General features: G+C 31.9%; 1 protein-coding gene across 1 annotated transcript; it reads left to right on the forward strand.

Moving 5' to 3' along the window:
- The first annotated feature begins 7677 nt into the window (after window positions 1-7677).
- Window positions 7678-10386, forward strand: LOC127119548 (homeobox-leucine zipper protein ATHB-13). The gene is made up of 4 exons (XM_051049797.1): window positions 7678-8144; window positions 8303-8436; window positions 8769-9151; window positions 9839-10386. Exons 2-4 carry the CDS (start codon window positions 8319-8321, stop codon window positions 10202-10204), a joined length of 867 nt encoding a protein of 288 aa, XP_050905754.1. The 5' UTR covers window positions 7678-8144; window positions 8303-8318; the 3' UTR covers window positions 10205-10386.
- Window positions 10387-23613: the final 13227 nt, after the last annotated feature.

A 23613-nucleotide genomic window follows, 5' to 3' on the forward strand; every position in this document is an offset into this window, starting at 1 on the left:
TGTTGATGACCGCTTTTCCCAGTGAAGTCTTACTTTGTTAAGTCTTCCCCTTTGGGTCTTTAGTTCATTCTCTAACCATGCATTGGTTATTTTCGAGCTTGTTCCTTACCCCCTTCGGAATTTTGTTTGTCCCAGGCTGGGTACCCCCTTCTAAGACTGTCTTTCCCATGAGGAATTTCAGTCTCCTCTCATCTCTAACAAATTCTCGTGGCGCTATATTATCTACAGAGATTCTTGTTTGCATTCATATCATGTCATAAACATCTTGCGGTATCTTAGGGCCAAAAATTGGGTCTTTAATATTTAAGTCTCTCCAATCTTGTCGAGATGAAGATTTCAACCTTCATATCTCCAAATAGAAGAAACTTAAATAGGGGCATCTTTCATACCCTGATTTTTAACCCTAATATCCCACATCTCATTTGCATACAAGCAAGGTCACATCTTGCCTCTTCCCTTATCCATCTTTGGGTTTGCTTCTTGTAGGAATCACCAAACACCTCTTTGTGTTGTTTTACTCTTGTGTTTATTGCTTATCTAACTACTAATCAAAATACCAAAAATATGTCTTGTTTCTCTTAAGTTTATTGTGCAAGGTAAGGCTCCTTAAGTCAAAGGCATCTCAAAGTTTGATTGCTTACTTCTCAAGAAAAGTCAAAGGATCATGCGTTTATTTCCATGCCTTCTTCAACATGTAACTTCAAGCTTTGAGAATTTTTATCAAGAAGCCATCAAGGACACATCATTTTGAGTTCATCTGATCACCCATGTGATTTGAAGTGAAAAACAATTCCATGTGCACAAGCTAGTTCCAAGTGGTTTGACCTAAAAGACAACATTTTGGAGTCAAAATTCCAAGGATCACAACTCCTACATTTCTCAAGATTTTTTAATGTCTCTTTTTGCATATGACTCTTCTCAACATCCTCTACAACGTCTCCTTATATGATAAGAGCCAATTATGCTTGGAGGATCATCAAAAGTTTGGAGACATTATAGGTCATTTGTGGACTTAGTGAAATTTGACATATTTTCATTTGACTTTTTGCCAACTTTAAAGGATCATAACTTCTTGAGTTTTCAACATATGAAGCTGATTCTTTTTGCACAATCTCTTTGGTGATACCCTTTACAAGTTTGCTTCAAGGACCAAGGTCAAATTATGCTTGGAAGGCCATGGAATTCATTGGGACATTATAGGTCATTTTCAACCATGAAGCACTCGAATTTTTCTAAGTTATGGAACCAGTATTTTAGGCCAACTTCAACACACCATAACTTTGTGCTCAAACATCCAAATGCAACCTTTCTTGTCCCATTGTAAACTTGTCCATGATGTTAACACATTGAAAAAAGAATAGGATCAAAAAACCTCTTGAGTAGGATGCCCCCGTTGAGTGGAACATATTGACTTGGAACTGAAGAAATCACCATTACCCAAAATTTGATCATGACTAATCTCAATTCCAAGCCAAATTAGCAAGTGTTTTGGTCCTAAACATGTTTAATCAAGTCTCCAGAAGATAATTGACACTTAAAACGCATTATTTGACTGAGTTTTGAGGAGTTTCAAGTCACACTTTTCACACACTTTGATCAAATTCACTTTGAACAAATTCTACATCATTCTACATGTATTTAGATCCAAACACATTCCCTATAAATAGAGGAACCTGTTGCCTTCATTTGCAAGCTTTAGAGAGCCAAAGAACCCCTGCTGCAACTTGAAATTTTTCCAAAAAATTAAACTATCATGTTTTGAGTTTCATCTAGTTTCAATCCATTTTCTTGATTTTGTTAGCTCAATCAACATCCTCTAAAACTTTTGCAACAATTCCCAATATCTGAGACTTTCTGAATTTCTCCAACCAGATCGAGCTTCATCAACTTCTGATCACCATCTGGACAATGTAGTTCTAAGCATCATTTGAACTTAAATAAGTTACCACAATATAGTTCTTCACTCTCTGATGCTTTACCCTAACTTATCTTGTGTTAATTGATTGTGTTCATCATTTAATTTTATTTTTCGTGGCTTGCTTGCTTCTGAAAAACTTCTTTATTTTTCTTTTTTCAAAACCAAGTATTGTGGGCTCAAACGTTTTGATCAGAAAAGTGATGTTATTCAAGTAAACTCATTATTGAGTTATTTTGCTTGTTTTATCCTTTGTCTTTTAAAGGCTCAATTCTTATCTAAGGAAGGGTTTCTGATCTCATTTTTAAAAGCTTGATTCTAAATATCAAAAAGACTAATGCTAATAAGAAGTAGATTCATCAAAATCTTGAACTGACTTTGATGACGTATATCCTCTGAAAAACATCAGGCTCTGAGACTCGACAAAATAATAAGGATTACTTTTAACTTTTTATAAATATCCATGTGTCTGAATATTGTTATGCTAGTCGTGAAGCTATTTGGGAAGAATCTGTAGAATAGTAATGATTTACTCCTTAGATTCTATGTGGCCTCTCTCTTTTGTCATGTCTTACTTTTTTCGTTGTGCTTGTTTATCTTACTTGTTGGTTTTACAAAAGAGTTTATGGGATTTATATTTTCAAAATCAAGTTGTCTTAAATCTTTTCTCTCTTGGTTAAGCCTTTTTACTTCCTATTTAAACTGATCTCTCTCAGTCTAAGTTTCTCATTCTGGTTTTACAACCTGTCTGTCAAACCTGGTTGACACAGTTGTGCAACCTTGATCTGGTTTTTCAAAAGCTCATTCTCTCACTTCTATCCTAACCTTAGATGACCTTTAGCTCAAACCTTGGCATGAGAAACCAACTAGAGAGCATCAATGAAAGACTAGCTCTTCTGAAAGAATTGGGAGTCTCTGACTGTGATCTTCTGCTTCTCCTTCACTCCGACACAAGAGTGAAATTTTATCGAGTAATATTCAACCTTCTGAAGATAACATTGTCTCTCCTTGAGAGAAAGTGGTTTTTCATTCCTTCTGAACGAGTTCTGGGTGAACTCGTCTCTCTGCAAGAAATGATTGTAAATCTGGATGAGGTTTCATTTAACCTCGAGATGAAGAGTTGTTGATGAAGATTATGCTGCTTCATAAGGAAAACCCAACTCCCTCTTCCTCCTCTCAAGCTTTTGCAGTCTTCTTAATCTGCCTTAGCTTTTATTATTTTCGTTCTTTCCCTCGAATCAAAGACTTTCCAGATCCTGTAATAATTGTATTTCTCGAGATCCAATGCTTCTCGCAAGCCATTGTATCAAAAGAGTAATTTTGTTTCAAGACTAGATGATTCTTGTTTCGAGTATTCCTTTTTTATTAATTTTCTTTTGCTTAAGACTTGTATGTTCAGATTCTTAGGTAAATTTGATGTATTCTTTCTTATTCCCTGATTCTATAATTACGGTAAATTGGATGTATCAACTTGGGTTATCAGAGTAAATATGGACTGTTTGTTCCAGAAACATTGACTTGATTATCCAGATGGTTGACTATCAGTTAAACACTTCTTCATATTTCAACCTTGTTTTAGAATCTTATTGATGTCTAGAGTCCAAATTCTAAAGTCTGCTTTGTCCAGAGTCCATAGTCTACTTTGTCCAGAAAAAAATAAAACTATTAGACTATAAAATTGTTCTTTATACTTTGTTATCATCAAAACTTAAGGACTGTAGATGTATAACCAAACTTGTTCCAACTGTCTCTCGCTTTTTGATGATAACAAATACTAGAATTTTGATGAATAATTTTGACTTAATAAATAAATAACTAAAAATCAGAGTTAGGTTTATAAGCTCCCTTTGAGTTTTAACCTTTTAAAAATTTCTTAGCTTAAGTATTCCATGAGAGGTTTGCAAGGTCCCCATGAGTTTAAGACTTAGGAAAAAATTGTATTTAGCATAAAATTTAATAAGCACAATAATCTCATAATTTATCCAACAAGATTGTTAAATGTTTGTGATTTATTATAGGTTAAAAATAGATCAAAATCATATAATTTCTCCCCCTTTGTCATCAATAAAAAAATATAGATAAAACTATAAGAATAATTATATTGATTGAAAAGGAAAATAAATATTTCATTAATCAGTCAAAATTATAATATGTGTATTGAAATTGAAGAGAAAAGATAGTTCAGATGAGAGATTGTTGGTGACAAGAATGGAAAATGACTAATGAGAAATGGGTCTAACTCTAGAGGCAATCTTTCTAAACTTCTACCTTTGACCATCAGCGCTTTCATCTCTATAAAGCTTCAAGCCCCAATAGGTTTCAAAAGCATCAACCAAGTCAGGTTTTTTGCACCTTCTTAACTATTCCTTCCTGAGAGAAAAGTTCTGAGAGGACTTGTCCATAAGGAATGAAGAAAGATATTTCCTCGCAAGAGGCCATGATCTTTGACTTTATAAAGTTGAAGATGGTGAGAGGTATGCTAATTTTAACCCTTGTTAGTAAGAAGTACAAGAGATGCTTGTCATCAAAAGTGAGAAAGTCCAGATCCTTTTCTCTTGGCAGGAAATTTGTCACTACCAATTGATGCTAGAGTATTACCATGGGAGTGAGAGTAGACACACTTACAGGTTTTTCATGGTTGACATAAATACGTTTAAAAATATTATAGACTAAGGGACTGTTGCTTATGAACTACTGAATGCAAAAGCCATTAACTTCACACTTTATTGCTTTAGCAATAAGTGGTGGAGTAATGATGATTGGGAATCCAAATACATCAGACTGGATTTCAAAAGCATCCTGGCCGATTTGCTTGATGGACGCATTCACTCATAATTCTTTGATGAGAACATGGTAAATGGGTCCATAGAGCATGTCAAAGTAGTTGTCTCACCATTGAAAAAAGACAGTTGTTTGAAGATCAAACCCTTGTTCCTTTAGTTCTTCAAAGACAACAAAATTTTCATTTAGGTTGAAAAGGAGATTTTCGTCACCAATGAATGTTCTGGAAGCCATTTATGTGGTTTAGGGTTGGTTAAATTTGAAATAAAAAATAAAAAATCTCAGAGAAAGTTTGGAAAGAAAAGAGAGGTTATGGGGAGTGAACAGTGAATAGGGTGTTTAAATATAGTGGAAAAAGGAAGAGTAAATGATTTTGAACGAATCAAGGTTCAAAGTTGAGATGAATGAGAACTCAACCACCACCTCAAAAATCATCAATAATAACTTTTACAAGACCACCTCAAAAATCATCAATAATAACTTTTACAAGAAGACACATTAATTGACACGCTTGATAGAAGAAGTCATTACAATTTTAAAAAGGAGAAAGAATTAATGACATAGGGGGCACTAAAATATGATTTTATTTTATCAAAAAACTCTCTCAAAGGTCATTCAAGCATTTTTTTACGGTTGAAAGAAATAGTTGGACAACTGTCTCACTTCTTAGCCACAATAATAACGCTTAATTTTAATCATTAATATAACTTATAGTCCAGAAGACAAAAAGTTTCAAAAGGATTATGACTTAGAACCTTTTGACCCAAAGAACCTTCTAACTTCAGAAGGCTAACCGGTTCGGAGTCACGTTTCCTGGAATCACATTTTAACCATCTTTGCATATATTGAGATTTATCATTTAATCCGGATAATTTCCCATTTTTAAATTCCTCAAAATAAACACAAATCTATCATCAGCAAGAAATTTTGTAAAAATATCTGATAAATCCTAAAACTAGATTACATTTCATTTTAATTTCAATAAAACTCTATAATATTATGGGCCAGTTTATTTTAACTTTAAAAACATAGTCAAAATCACAATTTTTTCAAAAAATTGTATCTTAAAAATGAATTTTATGAAAAGCTATTTGAAATAGCTTCAAAATTAAGTGTTTTTTTGAAATTTTGATATCCAAAAAAAGTTTCGATAAAATGATGAAATACCTAAAATAACATTTTAAAAATAACTATTTAAACCAAATTTTTATTTGAAGTTTTTATGAAAAGTTTCTTTGTAAATTTTTTTTACACTAAAATATGTAACACTATAAAAATCATTTTAAAAAAAAGTCAAAACAAACAGGTCCTATGGAATACACGAAAATCTGTTTCCATACTTTATACTATTTAATTGAATCTCTCCGGTCAATTTATTTATATAGAAATTCACCAATAACAGTTTACTATAAGTTCATGTAAACTGTTCGATAGAGATTATATTCTTCAAATCATGAATGGTACAAGGCAGGTTAGTTAAAAATTCGAAATAGAAACATACACCAAAAATAGTCTAGATGATTTACAAAAATGCATGTATAGATGCTTAATATTTGTTGTGTAAGAGATACTCTAGCATTATTTATACCACTATTGTGTGAGTGATTGCATTGAAACTTGAATAAAGGAAGAAACAAATACCAGTTGGATTGAATGAAGATATTTATAATGTATAAATGCATGTAATTATGAGAGAATGTGTGGCACGTAGAGAGTAACATTATGAAAAGGACAAGAGAACGGTAGGGTAAAGAAAAACAGTTCTTACTATTAGTTTGTGTTTTGAGCCCCTATCCATCACAATTCACAAATCACAAATTTTGATAGGGGTTGGGCTGGAAAAACTGAGGGATAATGGTTGATGGGAAAGGGCTTGGTCCTAATTGCACGATATATGTTGGTGGGTTAGGTAGCAAACACTGCCCTCCCCCTCTTCATTGGACCCATCTCCCTTAGATTCCTTCCCCTTTCTCTCTCTTTCATTCTCATTTCAAAAACACTACCCATTTTGGACTTTACATGTTTTAGCCAACTCACTTCTCTTTTTTCTTAAGCAACCTTTCTTTCTAAAAGATTTAAACACAACCCAAATTTTAGTGTGCCCACCTATGATCTCGTCCATCTCTTTTACTCGCATCGTTGCGTTTTGGTTAATGCATATTTATGTTGTGTTTCATAAAATATGAACGTAGTTTTTAAGAGATTGATTTTACCATTTAAAAAATAATAATGAAGCAGTTTGTCATTAATCTATCTTTAACTTTTGAAATAGTCTCATATGCGAGATTTAGGGTTCTAGGATTTTTACGTTATCTCTTTTCATGGGAGATTTTGGTTTTTATCATACAACGATTTTAATTATTATGTTGAAATTCTCTTTTCACGTGAGATTTAGGTTTTTATCGTACAACTAAAACGATTTTAGTTATGTTGAAATTCTTGATACTGCAACGTTGCGGATGACAATTTAAATCGATAAACCTAATATACTATATGTTTATTTCGATAAACCTAATTTAATTATCTAAATTTAAATTCAATTAACTAAATTTAAAAAATAAATAATTCAATGAAAATTTATACAATCTTGATTTAACTATTAAGATTGAGAAAATATAAGAAACACATCAACATTCAAAAGTTTTTTTTTCCTTCTAAGAAAGCTTCTCTCCACCTTTCCCTCTATATAGGTTGAACACTTTGCCCCATCTTGGTGACTTTTATTTATCACTTTATTTACAACAACAAAAATCATCATAACCAATTCCTTTATAAAAGTCACCCACTTCACATTTTAAAAAAAAGGAAAATATCTTAATCTCCACAACATGGAATCAATGACTTAAAAAGGATCTATAATTAACTATAAAGCCAAATTGGTAATTCCATCATCATTATAATTAAAGACAACTGTCTTTATAAAGAAGAGCCTCTCTACTTGTCTCCTAACTAAGAAACTAGTTTATATCATAAGCTTTATAAATTATAATTATGACTTAATGTTTGCACATGCAAACACACTTCATATTCATTGGAATATTACACAAGTTGAAGCATAGAAGCAAACACTATTAATTATTTATTTTTCTTTATTCCTTCCCCATACACTAAACGTCATTTAAACATCTAATTACCTTAATTTTTTCTTCTAAAAATGCTTTTTCCTTTTTATTAATTTATTTAAAATATATATGACTTGCATCCAATAAAGGGAGAAAGAAAAAAAAAGTGATATATATGGAAGTTGATGTATAGACCTATAGATTCAAACATCCCTCACCACATCTCGCTTTCTCTCTCTAGCTTTCTCTATCTCTCTCTTGCAACTTTCTTTTCTTTTCCAAATATTTACATAAGAAAAAGAAAGCTCTACTTAAAATTGTCCATCCTATTCAATTGAAGGACTAGTTTAATTTTCTCTTGAGTATTTATTACAAGATGTTGTGAAGTAAGCATTAGTCTTTTTTATTAGTGTTCTTTGAAAATTAATATCTTTGTTTAATTTATTTTAACTTTTAAGCATATGAAAAATTCTTTTATGCATTCAAAGTTTTGATCTTAGATTCATATGTGATATCATTGAGCTAATCTAGATGATTTTGGCAGGCCTAGAGAAGCAAATATGCATGAGATGGCTTTCTTCCAAGCAAATTTTATGTTACAAACTCCTCATCACCATGAAGATCATCATCATCATCAACCACCTTCACTCAACTCAATTCTACCTCAAGATTATCATGGTATGTATAAATACACCGTCTAACCTATACAACACCGACACTTCAAAAGTCGTTTCTCGTGTCTAGCCCGTGTTAAGTGTCTGACACCAACACATGTAGTCACGTTTAATAGCTTCAATTTTCTACGTGCCACAATCATGTTTAATGTTTGATTTCTGTGTCTGTATCGATGTTTTAGTAACTTCAATCTTCTACGAGCCAGAGTAGTGTATCGATGTTTTAGTAACTTCAATCTTCTACGAGCTAGAGTAGTGTCTGAGCAGTGGAGTGGATGATGTTTGATGTCTGTATCAGTGCTTTATAGTTTATGTTTTTGAATGCTGTTGATGTAGGGGGGCCATCATTTCTAGGGAAGAGATCTATGTCATTCTCATCCGGAATCGAACTCGGAGAAGAAGCCAATATAGCCGAGGAAGATTTATCAGATGATGGATCACAAGCGGGTGAGAAGAAGAGGAGGCTCAACATGGAACAAGTGAAAACACTTGAGAAAAGTTTTGAGCTTGGGAACAAGCTAGAGCCTGAGAGGAAAATGCAGCTTGCAAGAGCTCTTAACTTGCAACCTAGACAAGTTGCTATATGGTTTCAAAATAGAAGAGCTAGATGGAAGACAAAGCAATTGGAAAAAGACTATGATGTCCTTAAAAGACAATATGATGCTGTTAAGTTAGACAATGATGCACTTCAAGCTCAAAACCAAAAACTTCAAGCAGAGGTTAGTAGAAATTTTCAATTAAAATATAAAATATGCAAAGTTTATTGTTTTGAATATTTTTTAGAAAAAAATATTTGGTAATGATGATGCTCCTTTTTGATCTAGTTGTGCTTTTTTTGACCATCTGCCTAGTTTTCAGAACCTTTCCTTTCACCTATTCTCTAACATCAACTTTCTAAAAAGCTGCTTTTTTTCTTTCACCTAAAAGCAACTTGTAATCAAGATCCAATAATTTTATTTTCACTTCAATCACATCTTTCTCCAAAATACCTTCCTTGTTTTCCACATAAAAATGTTTCATCTTGTCATATATTCTATAGTTTCTAAAAATTTAATTTTTTTTAAATCATACGACAATTATTAAAAAAAAAAAGTCACCATGAAAACAATGAAAACAGCTGCGACAAAACGGTATCAGAAGATGTCAATACATATATCATTTTTCACCGTTTTTATTATGAAAAAGAAATAGTGATTAATCCACACTCTAACGACCACAGTCACGATCGCAATCAGCATCGCAACATTTGAAAGGATCAATATCGCGAAAGTTTTTATGCAACCGTGATTTAAAACCCTACAATTTACTACTAATATGAACTAGGATTGCAACGTGAGATTAAAATCGTGTTTGCTCGATTAATTTGCGGTCTTATTGAATTAGACAATTTTTTTTTTTTTTTACAGATAATGGCATTGAAAAGTAGAGAACCAACTGAATCAATCAACCTAAATAAAGAAACAGAAGGATCAAGCAGCAACAGAAGTGAAAACAGTTCAGATATCAAGTTAGATATCTCAAGAACACAAGCTAGTGATAGTCCTCTATCAACACACCATACAACAACAACAAGCAGAACCTTCTTTCCATGTCCTTCTGCTAGGCCTTCAGGAGGAATTGCTCAACTTTTTCAAACTTCTTCGAGGCCGGAACAACTTCAATGCCAAAAGATTGATCAATTGGTCAAAGAAGAAAGCTTAAGCAACATGTTTTGTAGCATGGATGATCAAACTGGTTTTTGGCCATGGTTGGAGCAACAACATTTCAATTGAATCAAAGGGAGAGTTTTTTTATTTTATATTTCAATGTAGTTTACTTTTTTTCCAATGAGAAATCAAAAGGGTGTGTGTCAATCTGTTATAATATTTCATGAGTTATTAAATTATAAGCCTTGCTTTCAAAAACATTATGTTAATGTATAAAATAGATTATATCAAGTAGATATTTTATGGTACATAAGAATCTTATATATATATATATATATATATATATATATATATGCTAAATGGTGCAACAGCCGTAACAACCGTTAAATTTAAAAAAGATATATTTTTTAATTTTGACGGTTGATATAAATGTTGCACCATTAATTATTTGTGTATTTTTTTTAGTTACTTTCTTTTTTTATTTTCATAAGTTGGTTAATATATAAAGTTTTCATGCAACTTTGAGGAAAGTTATCATGTTATAAATTAATAGGAAAAAAGAAAAAAAGTTCACTAAAATAATGGTTGATTTTCTTCTAACATGTTTTAAAGCAATTACTTAAGCTTGCTTTGGAATCATACCTTTGTATTATTTTAATTGTATAGTAAAAATGTTTGATATTGCTTTGAAGAAAGAAGCACTAATGATTTATGGTGATTTCATCAATGAGTAGCAACAATGAACAAATCCATAGCAAGTTAAGAAAATATGTATATAAAAAGAGAAGAGAATCAAACACACATTCCAAGAGAAGAAGAAGACAAACATGTAGATGAGTGGAAGAAAACAAAAAAAGTTGGAAATGGTCATTTCTCGTGAATGAGACGTTGTCGATTTTGTTGTTCATGACAAAACTAGAAAAAAAGTGTACCGTATGAAATTAATTTATTTCAGGTACTTACTATTGTAAAAGGATACATATTTAATATGTACTCTATCGTTGTACAAATCACTTTCAAATATTTTTGTAAGAAAAAAAAAGTCACTTTCAAGTGTAAACATCTAAAATCAAATACTTTAGTATGTGGTTGGAATTTAATTGCTACTAGGTCTCTCGTTAATTGATATTTTGTCCGTCTTCTTTATTACATTATAGTCTATTATTTAACTATTGTTCTACTGTGGAATAAGAAATATGTGGTAAGGTGTTGAGAAGTTTTTCTAAATTATTCCGAAGCAAAACAAGCGATTGGTGGTACGATATAGAGAAGCTTTTCTGGTGGTGTGAGCCTCTCATACAGTAAAGTAGGGTAGACCTACAAGATTAATACTCTAATGTCAAAGTCAATACGATTATAAATAAGTAATTTCGAAGAGTGAAGGTGAATGAATACCTATTACGAGGCGTGATAAATTTATATATAGTGAACGGTTAAAATCACTCCCATTTGATTTGACGTAGGTTATGGGATGTCTTCCGATTGGATTTGTTAGTATTTGATGAAAAATGGCTCAGATCAGGTGTGAGATCTTTCAATGCGTCTCTATTGATTTGTCTCTCCTTAACGAGGGTGAGTTGTGCCTTTGAGGTTGCGGCGGTCTTGTTGAGCTTTTGGCAGACTCAAAAGAACTATAAATATATTGTTGGGGGAGTTCGGAAGAGTAAGAAACACTAATATGACCAATGCTCTATGACCACAAGAGAGGGAGACACCACACCACATCTCAACCCAAAATCTTAAGATGTTAGGCAAATAGGTCTTCTCTCTTATAAATCTAGCATTTCATTCATCCATTGACAATGTGAGACTTTAACCACTCACACTTGCATTCAATATTCTTCCATAAGTGTGAGTCTCTCACATCCTATAACAGAATCAAACACCAAATCCAGTTTCCGCTCTCTACAAAGACGAACCATAACTCTAATACCACTTTTGAGAAATTCGGAAAAACATGAGCATTAATGAAATCAATACTCCAAGATAACAAGAGAGGGAGACACCAAATATATTTTATACGTGAAATTTGAAATTATTACTTTTTAATGCAGTGTATAATTTCAAAAATTACTACATAGTAATAGAGTGCTATATTATAAAAAATAGTTAGAAAGTAAAGAATTTTTCGGTTATATGAATCCAAAATTTGCCGTACCCTATTTTTTTTTAGTGTGACGAGCATAGTACTAATTTGACTATACACCAATTTTAGGGTCACCTTCATGTGAGATCACTGTCACCCACTCTCTAGCATTCATCTTATATCATTTTCATCTCTACTTTTGTTCATCTCTTTCCTTGTACATTTTCTTTTCCCTCATATGGATTTTACGGTAATAATAATAATAATGACATTTTTATATTGGTCAACATTACACTGAAACTAAGTATAATCCAATAGTATACAAATTATTAAAGTCAGTCAAATTTGTACTACCTCTACGTCACGCCATGCAAAGTAATAGTAATATAAAGTATACTACATAACTTTAGCTCAGGTGAATGTGTATATTAATTATTTACACCTTAGTATATTTTAATTATTTTTTGCGATGTGTTATTTTGAGTGTGTTGCGTGGAGAGTATGGAGGAGCATCACATCACGAAAAAGAAAGAGGTATTAAACAAATGAATCTTGTCACTTTCGTTCTGTTATTATCTTTCCCCTTATAGAACGTTTCTTGTATATTTTTCTATTCATTCGTTGTCAAATTGATAACCGATACTACACCTACCCTGACTTATTTTTTTTCTCGAATGAATATGAGGTGCTCGATAAACGTAATAGAATATTTTATATAAATGTATCCATGTTTTTTTTAATATAATAGAAGCACTTTATTTTGAAGAGTGTATAGAGTACTCTAACTTAAACTCAGTTTGGTTATGATATTGATAAAATAGTTTTTAATATGTAAATTTATTGCGAAGCTATTTGAAATTTAATAGCGAATAAGTTATAATTGACCGAATTTATAGTCTTTAATAAAAGTGGTTTGATCGAATTTATGGTGTTTAATAAAAGTGGTTAAATAGATAATGTTTAATAAAAGTGGTTAAATAGAGTAAGAATCTTATTATATCTTTATATTTGATTACGACGAAATCCATCCCTTTTTCATCTTTGTCAATATGCACATTTGAAGTCATTGGTGTTGAGATGCTTCTCAAATCTTTCGTATCAAACTTCTTGAGAAGTTCTAAGTAGTATTTCGTTTGACTTATGAAAGTCCATTCTTCAGTTTGTTTGATTTGCAATCCTAAGAAATATGTCAGCTCTTCTATAAGACACATTTCAAGTTCTCCCTGCATCAAACTCGCAAATTTTCGACAAAGAGATCAATTAATAGACCCGAAAATTATATCATCTACATAAATTTGACCTAAGAGAATGTGTTTTTTCTTATGTCTTATAAACAGAATGGTGTCCATGTTACACCGATGATTCCTTATTTGATAAAAAATTCACTCAATCGCTCATACAAAGTTCTTGGGGCTTGTTTGAGACCATCTCTTTTCAATTAAAAATATGATTAGGATTATCGTGATCCTCAAAACCCGGGGATTGTGAGATATACACCTTTTCATTTGACCATTAAGAAAAGCAAATTTTACGTCCATTTAGTAAAGCTTAAAATCCAGGCACCAAGCAAATTCCACAAGGAGTCTAATAGCTTTTAGTCGAGCTACAATAGTATAAGTCTCACCATAGTCTATTCCTTTAGCTTGATTATATCCTTTTGCCAATAATCTTGTTTTATTTCTAGTAATTATATCATTTTCATCCATCTTGTTCCTAAATACACATCTTGTGCTAATGGAGACTTTATCAACTGGATGCGAACCAAGCACTACTACAAAAAAACACATCTAATGTTGGACATGATTTAACCTCAGTTACTTAGGTGAGGTAATGGTCATGTAAAGATACCATTTACTCCTCAGTTATTAAAAAAAAGCGAGGGAAAAAGTTATCTGCACGTCAGTTCGATCCTTAGTATTTATATTTTTTATTATTTTTAGAACTGGATGACGCACACAATATTAACTCTCGGTGTTGTGTAGAACTGAGGTAATACCTATATGTTATTACCTCAGTTTTATGTAAAAATCGAGCAAATAAATTTTTTTAATTACAATTGCATGCACCTGTATTACAAACCATATTACTGAATATAGAACCATATTTTGTAGATTTCTGAAACAGAAACGTTGTACATTTTGCCAAATTCTCAATCTGAAATTTTGTACCACAAATATTCATTTTTAACACCAAATACAAACCCAAAATGTCACAAACTTTATAATTTTTCAACAAAACTAAAACAAATAATTAATCAACAAAATCAATAACCAAAATGGAAAGATTTGTAGGTTGTCCAATAGGACTTGTCATTGGTCGTTAAACACCTATAATTTGAATAACATTTGAAACTAATCAGGATAAACAACAAAAACTTTAAATCTATCGTATAAGGAATAAAAAAAGAGTAAAATGAATAATTATAAATTACTAAGCGATATAAAACATTTACTTATTAATTTTCCCATATCTCAAATTCATGATCACGACGAATATCATGCACATCATCTGAATCATTTTATTCAGATGGTTGACGTACATGTGTTGCTAAATAAGTGGTCTCATAGTTAAAATCTTGATTTTCATAAGTACTATCAGGAAGATGTTTTCCTTGAAGAACAACCGGATTGCCATGATGAATCGTTCATGCATATATGTTGCCTTTCGAAGATCAATCTGTGTGAATCCTAATTCATCAGTTTCTACACCAGTGTTACTGTCAATCCACTTGCACTTAAATAAAGGCACTTTAAAAGAAACATAGTCAATCTCCAAAATCTCCTCAATGACCCCAAAGTACGCTCTAGATGTTAGTACACGATTGTTATCTTTGGAATTAGAAAAGTACATGGATTCAGCCTCAACCATAACCCATCTATTTTGCATGGTGCTACGATCATCCCTTGATTTTGTAAAAAGTGAATATTTAGGAATGTAGTATGCACTCCAAGTAATACATTAAACTTAGACATACATGACAACCATTTAATTGTATTTGATGGGCTACTCTCTTTAAAAACACTTTCGTTAAACCAATTTATGAAAGTTTTGTTATACTCTCTCAACAACCATCTTTCATTCATCCAGGAGAATTTTTCCATTATAATACTTTTGTGAGTGGTCAAGTAAGGTTGAAATTCACTAAGGTTATTCAATATATACAAATGTGCTTGAAGAACTACTTCTCGGTCAAATGTCTTAACATTTAAACCTCGAATACCTCTACCATCATAACATACATCATGACGAGACTCAAGATTTCCTATAGAGTTCGCTTTTGATAAATATTTTGTACAAAACTCAATAGCTTCTTGTGTGATGTACCTTTCTAAGATCGAAGCTTCCGGAAAGTGATGATTCTTTGTATATCCTTTAAAAATCTTCATGTAACGCTCTACCGGATACATTCACTGTAAATAAACTGGACTACAACTAATCTCCCTCATTAGATGAATAACTAAGTGAACCGTAATGTCTAAGAATGATGGAGAGAAAAAAATCTCTAATTGACACAAGATAATTGTATCTTCATGCTCTAAATCGTCTAAGTTTCCAGGATCATTAAGTTTACTACATATAGTATTGAAGAATAAGCCTAATCTAGTTATAGTTACCCTTACATTTCTTGGTAAAATACCACAAGTAGCCACCGATAGAAGTTGTTGTATCAAGACACGAGAATCATGAGATTTTAAGCCAACTAACTAGGGATCATTCATTGACATAAGTTTCTTCACATTTTATGAGTACCATTGGGGAACTTTGATACCCTACAAACATTCGCAAAAACTTTTTTTATTCATTTTTAGACAGAGTGTGATATGCTAGGGACAAATATGTTCTATTTTCCATTTCTTTTGGGGATAACTCTTGTCGTATACCCATCATAACCATATCTTCGTGGGATTTCTTAGTATATTTTGTCTTGCGACTAATGTTGAAAAATGTTCCAATTAAACTATCACATACATTTTTCTCCATATGCATCACATCAAGAAAATGTCTTAGATAAGGACTAGATCAGTATGGGAGATCAAATGACACTGACCTCATTTTCCAAATATTTTTCTCCATAGGTTATTTTTACTACTACGATAAGTGTTTTTAACGTCGGACGCAAAATACATTTTTACCTCGGTTGCAGTAGCGAGATAACAAAGAGTGTCATGAAAAGTAACGTCTTATCACCTCGGTTATTTAAACACCGAGGGGTAAATTAATTTGCACATGGGTTCGAACCCCAGTATCTGCATTTTTATTATTTATAAACTAGCACCTCATACATCTCGGTTTACAATAAAACCGAGGGGAAAAATATATTATTTTTCTTAATTGAAATTCGTTACATTGCTTACATAGAAAATAAATAAAAATAATTTATTTACAAACTACAATATTTTCCTAGAATATTACATTGCTTACACAGATTAATAAAAGAAAGATTAATTTATCCATGAAGATCATATGTTGGATCTTCGACTTCTTGATATTTGGGCAAGGTCAAATGCTTCATCTTGCAAGTATTTGTTTTTTATATAAAACAAAAAAAGGGTTAGAAAAAAAGGATATAAATATAAATGATTCTTTGCTTAAATGAATATTTAAAAACACAAATCTTAAACCCTGATAATTTTCTGCATTTGCAATCCATCATTGAGAACTTCTAATGGCAAAAGTTAAAGTGGAGAATGTAGATAGTTTTAAGCGCTTCATGATATTTCTTTATTAATTATAGATATTATAAGGCCTTTATAATGAAAAAAATTAGGTTTCAAGTTGATTACAAATAGTAGTATCTTGAGCATTGATAATCATGAAATGAATGACAAAGATTTGTTTAGGTTTCATGCTAAGTTATCCCTTTGGTTTTGTTAAAAACTGAGGTGAACATGATTATTATTATTTTTTTAAAAATTACATTGTTTACACATAATTTTGAAAAACAATAATACAACAAAACCAAATTTTTGGTGTAAGAAGTTACCTAGTCCAAATATTGCACACATCCAATTTCTAGGAGTTATTTGACCCAACCATTGAATGCATCCAATTTCTGAAGGAATTATATGTTCTAACTATTAAAAAAATGTTTTTCTTCACTTGCCATCCATCATAGAGAATTTTTACAAGCTTCTAAATACAACAACAACAACATCAACACCATTTTGTGAGATGGATCCCAAAATAATGATGCGTTCGAGTTTGGAGAGGCTACATATAAGTCAGAATTAGGGTAAAATATGTTTAATGAGTGTTTTTATAGTAAAATGTTACTTATCTTATCTCTCGGTTATTAAGGAAACTGACGAGACATAACATTTAGTTTACAAAAAAAAATATAATAATTAAAGAAAGTTTCCTGAATTGTTTTTCTCCTCAATTTTTTTGAATAATCGAGATAATTAGTTGATTGTCCACTTGATTTTGTTAAAAACCAAGGTAATAGGTGATTTTTATTTCTAAAAAAATTAACCATGGTGCGCATTGGAATCATATCGACTAGAATAACAATGATCATTCATATTAAAAAACGTAACGTATCTTTTGGATTTTCAAGGAGGCGTTTGAGCTTCTAAGATTGTTTCACTTCCTATTCTCCGCTTTATTTAAACGTTATTCCTAGTTTCAAAGTATCAGTTCCAACTCTTCGTGTATTCAAACCTAGTTTCAAAGTATTTTCTTTTCTTCAAAAATATCTTCAACAGCCTTAGGTGAAAATCTTTTGTTCGTTATCAACGAAATTTTTGTTGATTTCGATGATTTGAAAGACAAAGGTTTTGATCTAAGGAAAACTATTCATAAACAAAAGTTGAATGGTTACTTTTACATTCTTCATTACCCATCTACATTAATCTCGTTAAAGAGTTCACGTATAATTCCTCTATTGGGCCATCTGGTCATGATGTTGAGTCAATCCAGTCCTATGTCAATAGTTTTCCTATCACAATTACTCAGACAATTATTGCTCTTACAATAAAATGCGAAGAGGAAGGTTGTTGTGTTGAACATTATAGATTCAACAATTCCTATAAAGACCGCCTTCGTCCAATTTATGCCAACTATGATAATCTCAACAGTCTTTCTACTCTACAACCAATTAAAAAAGTTTTGTATCAACTTCTAGTGTCAAATCTTCGCCAAGAGAGAAAGAGCTGGAAACGCTTACATGGAATGACATGAATCTCTTGTTATTCCTTACCAAGAACATCATAGTTAATCTTCCTCTTACCATTTTTATCTTCTTAAAGGAAATGATAATCGTCTATAGAGAGGAAATGACTTTCCTCATACCATATGAAAGAGTTATTTCTGAACTTTTCTCTCAGTTAGGGATAGTTAATATTTATACCATTGAAGTTGAGTGGAGTCCGAAATTTGAATACGTGGAGCATTTATTTGTTGTCTTGTTTTTTATTAATGAAATATTTAATAATAATAATTTTTTTTAGAATTACTAACTAATAATAAAAAAAAGTAAAAAAATTAACTAAGAAAAAAAGGGAAGATTGGAAGGCGCAAAGTGAGAAATCATTGAAAAAAACCTTAAATGTAGTTACATGGATTTGAAGCATGTTCCCTAATAGCTATGTTCCCTCGGTTTTCTAAACACCGAGGTAATAGGTTTATTTTACTTTTTTTTGGAATTATCTGGCGCTCACTTATAGCTATATTACCTCGGTTTTTGTAAAACCGATGGAAACGGTTATTTTTAAAAAAAATCAAACACATCGCTCCAAGGACCTATACGCTCGGTTTTTGGCATATTCGAGGTGAAAGCTTCATCTTAAAAAGTGTTATTTCTGGTATTGTTTGATTTGTTTCCAAAGACAACATTAATGTGTTGTTGTCTTTTATAAACTTCCCTACTGGTTAAGGGATTTAGAGCGATACCAAACTCATGCTCTCTATTAAATGCCTTCTGCAATCTACGATATGGATGATTAGGTCATATAAATTTTTGATGTCTAAGATAAACTGTCTTTTTTCCTTTTTGCAATTGATGCTGACATGTATCAACTTCACATAGAGGACGCGCTTTATGTCCCTCGATGTTGTACCCAGAAAAATTACCGTATGCAGGAAAGTCATTGATTAAGCAAACAACATGGCACGTAAGTTAAAGTTATCACCTATATACCGATCATCAAAATCAACACCTTCCTCCCACTAAAGTCTTAGATTTTCAATCTATGGCGTTAAATAAACATCTATTTTATTTCCTGGTTATCTTGGACCCGAAATCATCATTGGTAGCATCATATACTTGCGTTTCATGCACAACCATGGAGATAAGTTATAAATTATACAATCCATGACGTATGGTTAGCCTAAGTTCCTTCGGTTCAAGGGAAAAATCTAGAAACAAGGAATCAATTTTCTTCCATTGCAATGAATCATCTACATGGCGAATTTGTCCATCACACGCTCTTTCATCTACATGCCATTTAGTACTCTTTGAGTAATTAACATTAGAAAAATCAATCTCTTGAAGCTTGGAACTATCGGTAGGTACCACATCATCTTGGAAGGACCACCCTTTCTAGTTACATTATTATTGTCATGAACAACATTTTCCTTCTGCTTTATTTAAATGTTATTCCTAGTTTCAAAGTCTCAGTTCCAACTCTTTGTGTATTCAAACCTAGTTTCAAAGTATTTTCTTTTCTTCAAAAATATCTTTAACAACCTTAGGTGAAAATCTTTTGTTCGTTATCAATGAAAATTCTGTTGATTTCGATGATTTGAAAGACAAAGGTTTTTATATAAGGAAAATTGTTCATAAACAAAAGTTGAATGGTTACTTTTACATTCTTCATTGACCCATCTACATTAATCTCGTTAAAGAGTTCATGTATAATGCCTCTGTTGGGCCATCTGGTCATGATGTTGAGTCAATCCAGTCCTATGTCAATAGTTTTCCTATCACAATTACTCAGTCAATTATTGCTCTTACAATAAAATGTGAAGAGGAAGGTTGTTGTGTTGAACATTATAGATTCAACAATTCCTATAAAGACCGCCTTCGTCCAATTTATGCCAACTATGATAATCTCAACAGTCTTTCTACTCTAAAACCAATTAGAAAAGTTTTGTATCAACTTCTAGTGTCAAATCTTCACCCATAAGAGAAAGAGCTGGAAACGCTTACTTGGAATGACAAGAATCTCTTGTTATTCCTTACCAAGAACATCATAGTTAATCTTCCTCTTACCATTTTTATCTTCTTAAAGGAAATGATAATCGTCTATAGAGAGGAAATGAATTTCCTCATACCATATGAAAGAGTTATTTCTGAACTTTTCTCTCAGTTAGGGATAGTTAATATTGATACCAATGAAGTTGAGTGGAGTCCGAAATTTGAATACGTGGAGCATTTATTTGTTGTCTTGTTTTTTATTAATGAAATATTTACTAATAACAATTTTTTTTTAGAATTACTAACTAATAATAAAAAGAAAATTAAAAAAATTAACTAAGAAAAAAAGGGAAGATTGGAAGGCGCAAAGTGAGAAATTATTGAAAAAAATCTTAAATGTAGTTACATGGATTTGAAGCATTTTCCCTAATAGCCATGTTCCCTCAGTTTTCTAAACACCGAGGTAATAGGTTTATTTTACTTTTTTTGGAAAAATCTGGAGCTCAGTTATAGCTATATTACCTCGGTTTTTGTAAAACCGATGGAAAAGGTTATTTTCAAAAAAAATCAAACATATCGCTCCAAGGACCTATACGCTCGGTTTTTGGCATATTCGAGGTGAAAGCTTCATCTTAAAAAGTGTTATTTGTAGTATTGTTTGATTTCTTTCCAAAGACAACATTAATGTGTTGTTGTCTTTTATAAACTTCCCTACAGGTTAAGGGATTTAGAGTGATACCAAACTCATGCTCTCTATTAAAAGCCTTCTGCAATCTACGATATGGATGATTAGGTCATAGAAATTTTTGATGTCTAAGATAAACTGTCTTTTTTCCTTTTTGCAATTGATGGTGACATGTATCAACTTCACATATAGGACACACTTTATGTCCCTTGATGTTGTACCCAGAAAAATTACCGTATGCAGGAAAGTCATTGATTAAGAAAACAACATGGCACGCAAGTTAAAGTTATCACCTATATACAGATCATCAAAATCAACACCTTCCTCCCACTAAAGTCTTAGATTTTCAATCCATGGCATTTAATAAACATCTATTTCATTTCCTGGTTATCTTGGACCCGAAAGCATCATTTGTAGCATCATATACTTGCGTTTCATGCATAACCATGGAGATAAGTTATAAATTATACAATCCATGACGTATGGTTAGCCTAAGGTCCCTCGGTTCAAGGGAAAAATCTGGAAACAAGGAATCAATTTTCTTCCATTGCAATGAATCATCTACATGGCGAATTTGTCCATCACATGCTCTTTCATCTACATGCCATCTAGTACTCTTTGCGTAATTAACATTAGAAAAATCAATATCTTGAAGCTTGGAACTATCGGTAGGTACCACATCATCTTGGAAGGACCACCCTTTGTAGTTACATTATTTTCGTCATCAACAACATTTTCCTTCTACTTTATTTAAACGTTATTCCTAGTTTCAAAGTCTCAGTTCCAACTCTTTGTGTATTCAAACCTAGTTTCAAAGTATTTTCTTTTCTTCAAAAATATCTTCAACAACCTTAGGTGAAAATCTTTTGTTCGTTATCAATGAAAATTCTGTTGATTTCGATGATTTGAAAGACAAAGGTTTTGATGTAAGGAAACCTATTCATAAATAAAAGTTGAATGGTTACTTTTACATTCTTCATTGACCCATCTACATTAATCTCGTTAAAGACTTCATGTATAATGCCTCTGTTGGGCCATCTGGTCATGATTTTGAGTCAATCCAGTACTATGTCAATAGTTTTCCTATCACAATTACTCAGTCAATTATTGCTCTTACAATAAAATATGAAGAGGAAGGTTGTTGTGTTGAACATTATAAATTCAACAATTCCTATAAAGACCGCCTTCGTCCAATTTATGCCAACTATGATAATCTCAACAGTCTTTCTACTCTACAACCAATTAGAAAAGTTTTGTATCAACTTCTAGTGACAAATCTTCACCCAAGAGAGAAAGAGCGGGAAACGCTTACTTGGAATGCCAAGAATCTCTTGTTATTCCTTACCAAGAACATCATAGTTAATCTTCCTCTTACCATTTTTATCTTCTTAAAGGAAATGATAATCGTCTATAGAGAGGAAATGAATTTCCTCATACCATATGAAAGAGTTATTTCTGAACTTTTCTCTCAGTTAGGGATAGTTAATATTGATACTATTGAAGTTGAGTGGGGTCCGAAATTGGAATACGTGGAGCATTTATTTGTTGTCTTGTTTTTTATTAATGAAAGACTTACTAATAACAATTTTTTTTTAGAATTACTAACTAATAATAAAAAGAAAATTAAAAAAATTAACTAAGAAAAAAAGGGAAGATTGGAAGGCGGAAAGTGAGAAATCATTGAAAAAAACCTTAAATGTAGTTACATGGATTTGAAGCATGTTCCCTAATAGCTATGTTCCCTCGATTTTCTAAACACCGAGGTAATAGGTTTATTTTACTTTTTTTGGAATTATCTGGCGCTCAGTTATAGCTATATTACCTCGGTTTTTTTAAGACCGATGGAAAAGGTTATTTTTAAAAAAAATCAAACATATCGCTCCAAGGACCTATACGCTCGGTTTTTGGCATATTCGAGGTGAAAGCTTCATCTTAAAAAGTGTTATTTGTAGTATTGTTTGATTTCTATCCAAAGACAACATTAATGTGTTGTTGTCTTTTATAAACTTCCCTACTGGTTAAGGGATTTAGAGCGATACCAAACTCATGCTCTATATTAAAAGCCTTCTGCAATCTACGATATGGATGATTAGGTCATAGAAATTTTTGATGTCTAAGATAAACTGTGTTTTTTCCTTTTTGGAATTGATGGTGACATGTATCAACTTCACATATAGGACACGCTTTATGTCCCTTGATGTTGTACCCAGAAAAATTACCGTATGCATGAAAGTCATCGATTAAGCAAATAACATGGCACGCAAGTTAAAGTTATCACCTATATACAGATCATCAAAATCAACACCTTCCTCCCACTAAAGTCTTAGATTTCAATCCATGGCGTTAAATAAACATCTATTTCATTTCCTGGTTATCTTGGACCCGAAAGCATCATTTGTAGCATCATATACTTGCGTTTCATGCATAACCATGGAGATAAGTTATAAATTATACAATCCATGACGTATGGTTAGCCTAAGGTCCCTCGGTTCAAGGGAAAAATCTGGAAACAAGGAATCAATTTTCTTCCATTGCAATGAATCATCTACATGGCGAATTTGTCCATCACATGCTCTTTCATCTACATGCCATCTAGTACTCTTTGCGTAATTAACATTAGAAAAATC

The sequence above is a fragment of the Lathyrus oleraceus genome, chromosome 2, assembly GCF_024323335.1.
Source record: "Lathyrus oleraceus cultivar Zhongwan6 chromosome 2, CAAS_Psat_ZW6_1.0, whole genome shotgun sequence".
Classification (NCBI taxonomy): domain Eukaryota; kingdom Viridiplantae; phylum Streptophyta; class Magnoliopsida; order Fabales; family Fabaceae; genus Lathyrus; species Lathyrus oleraceus.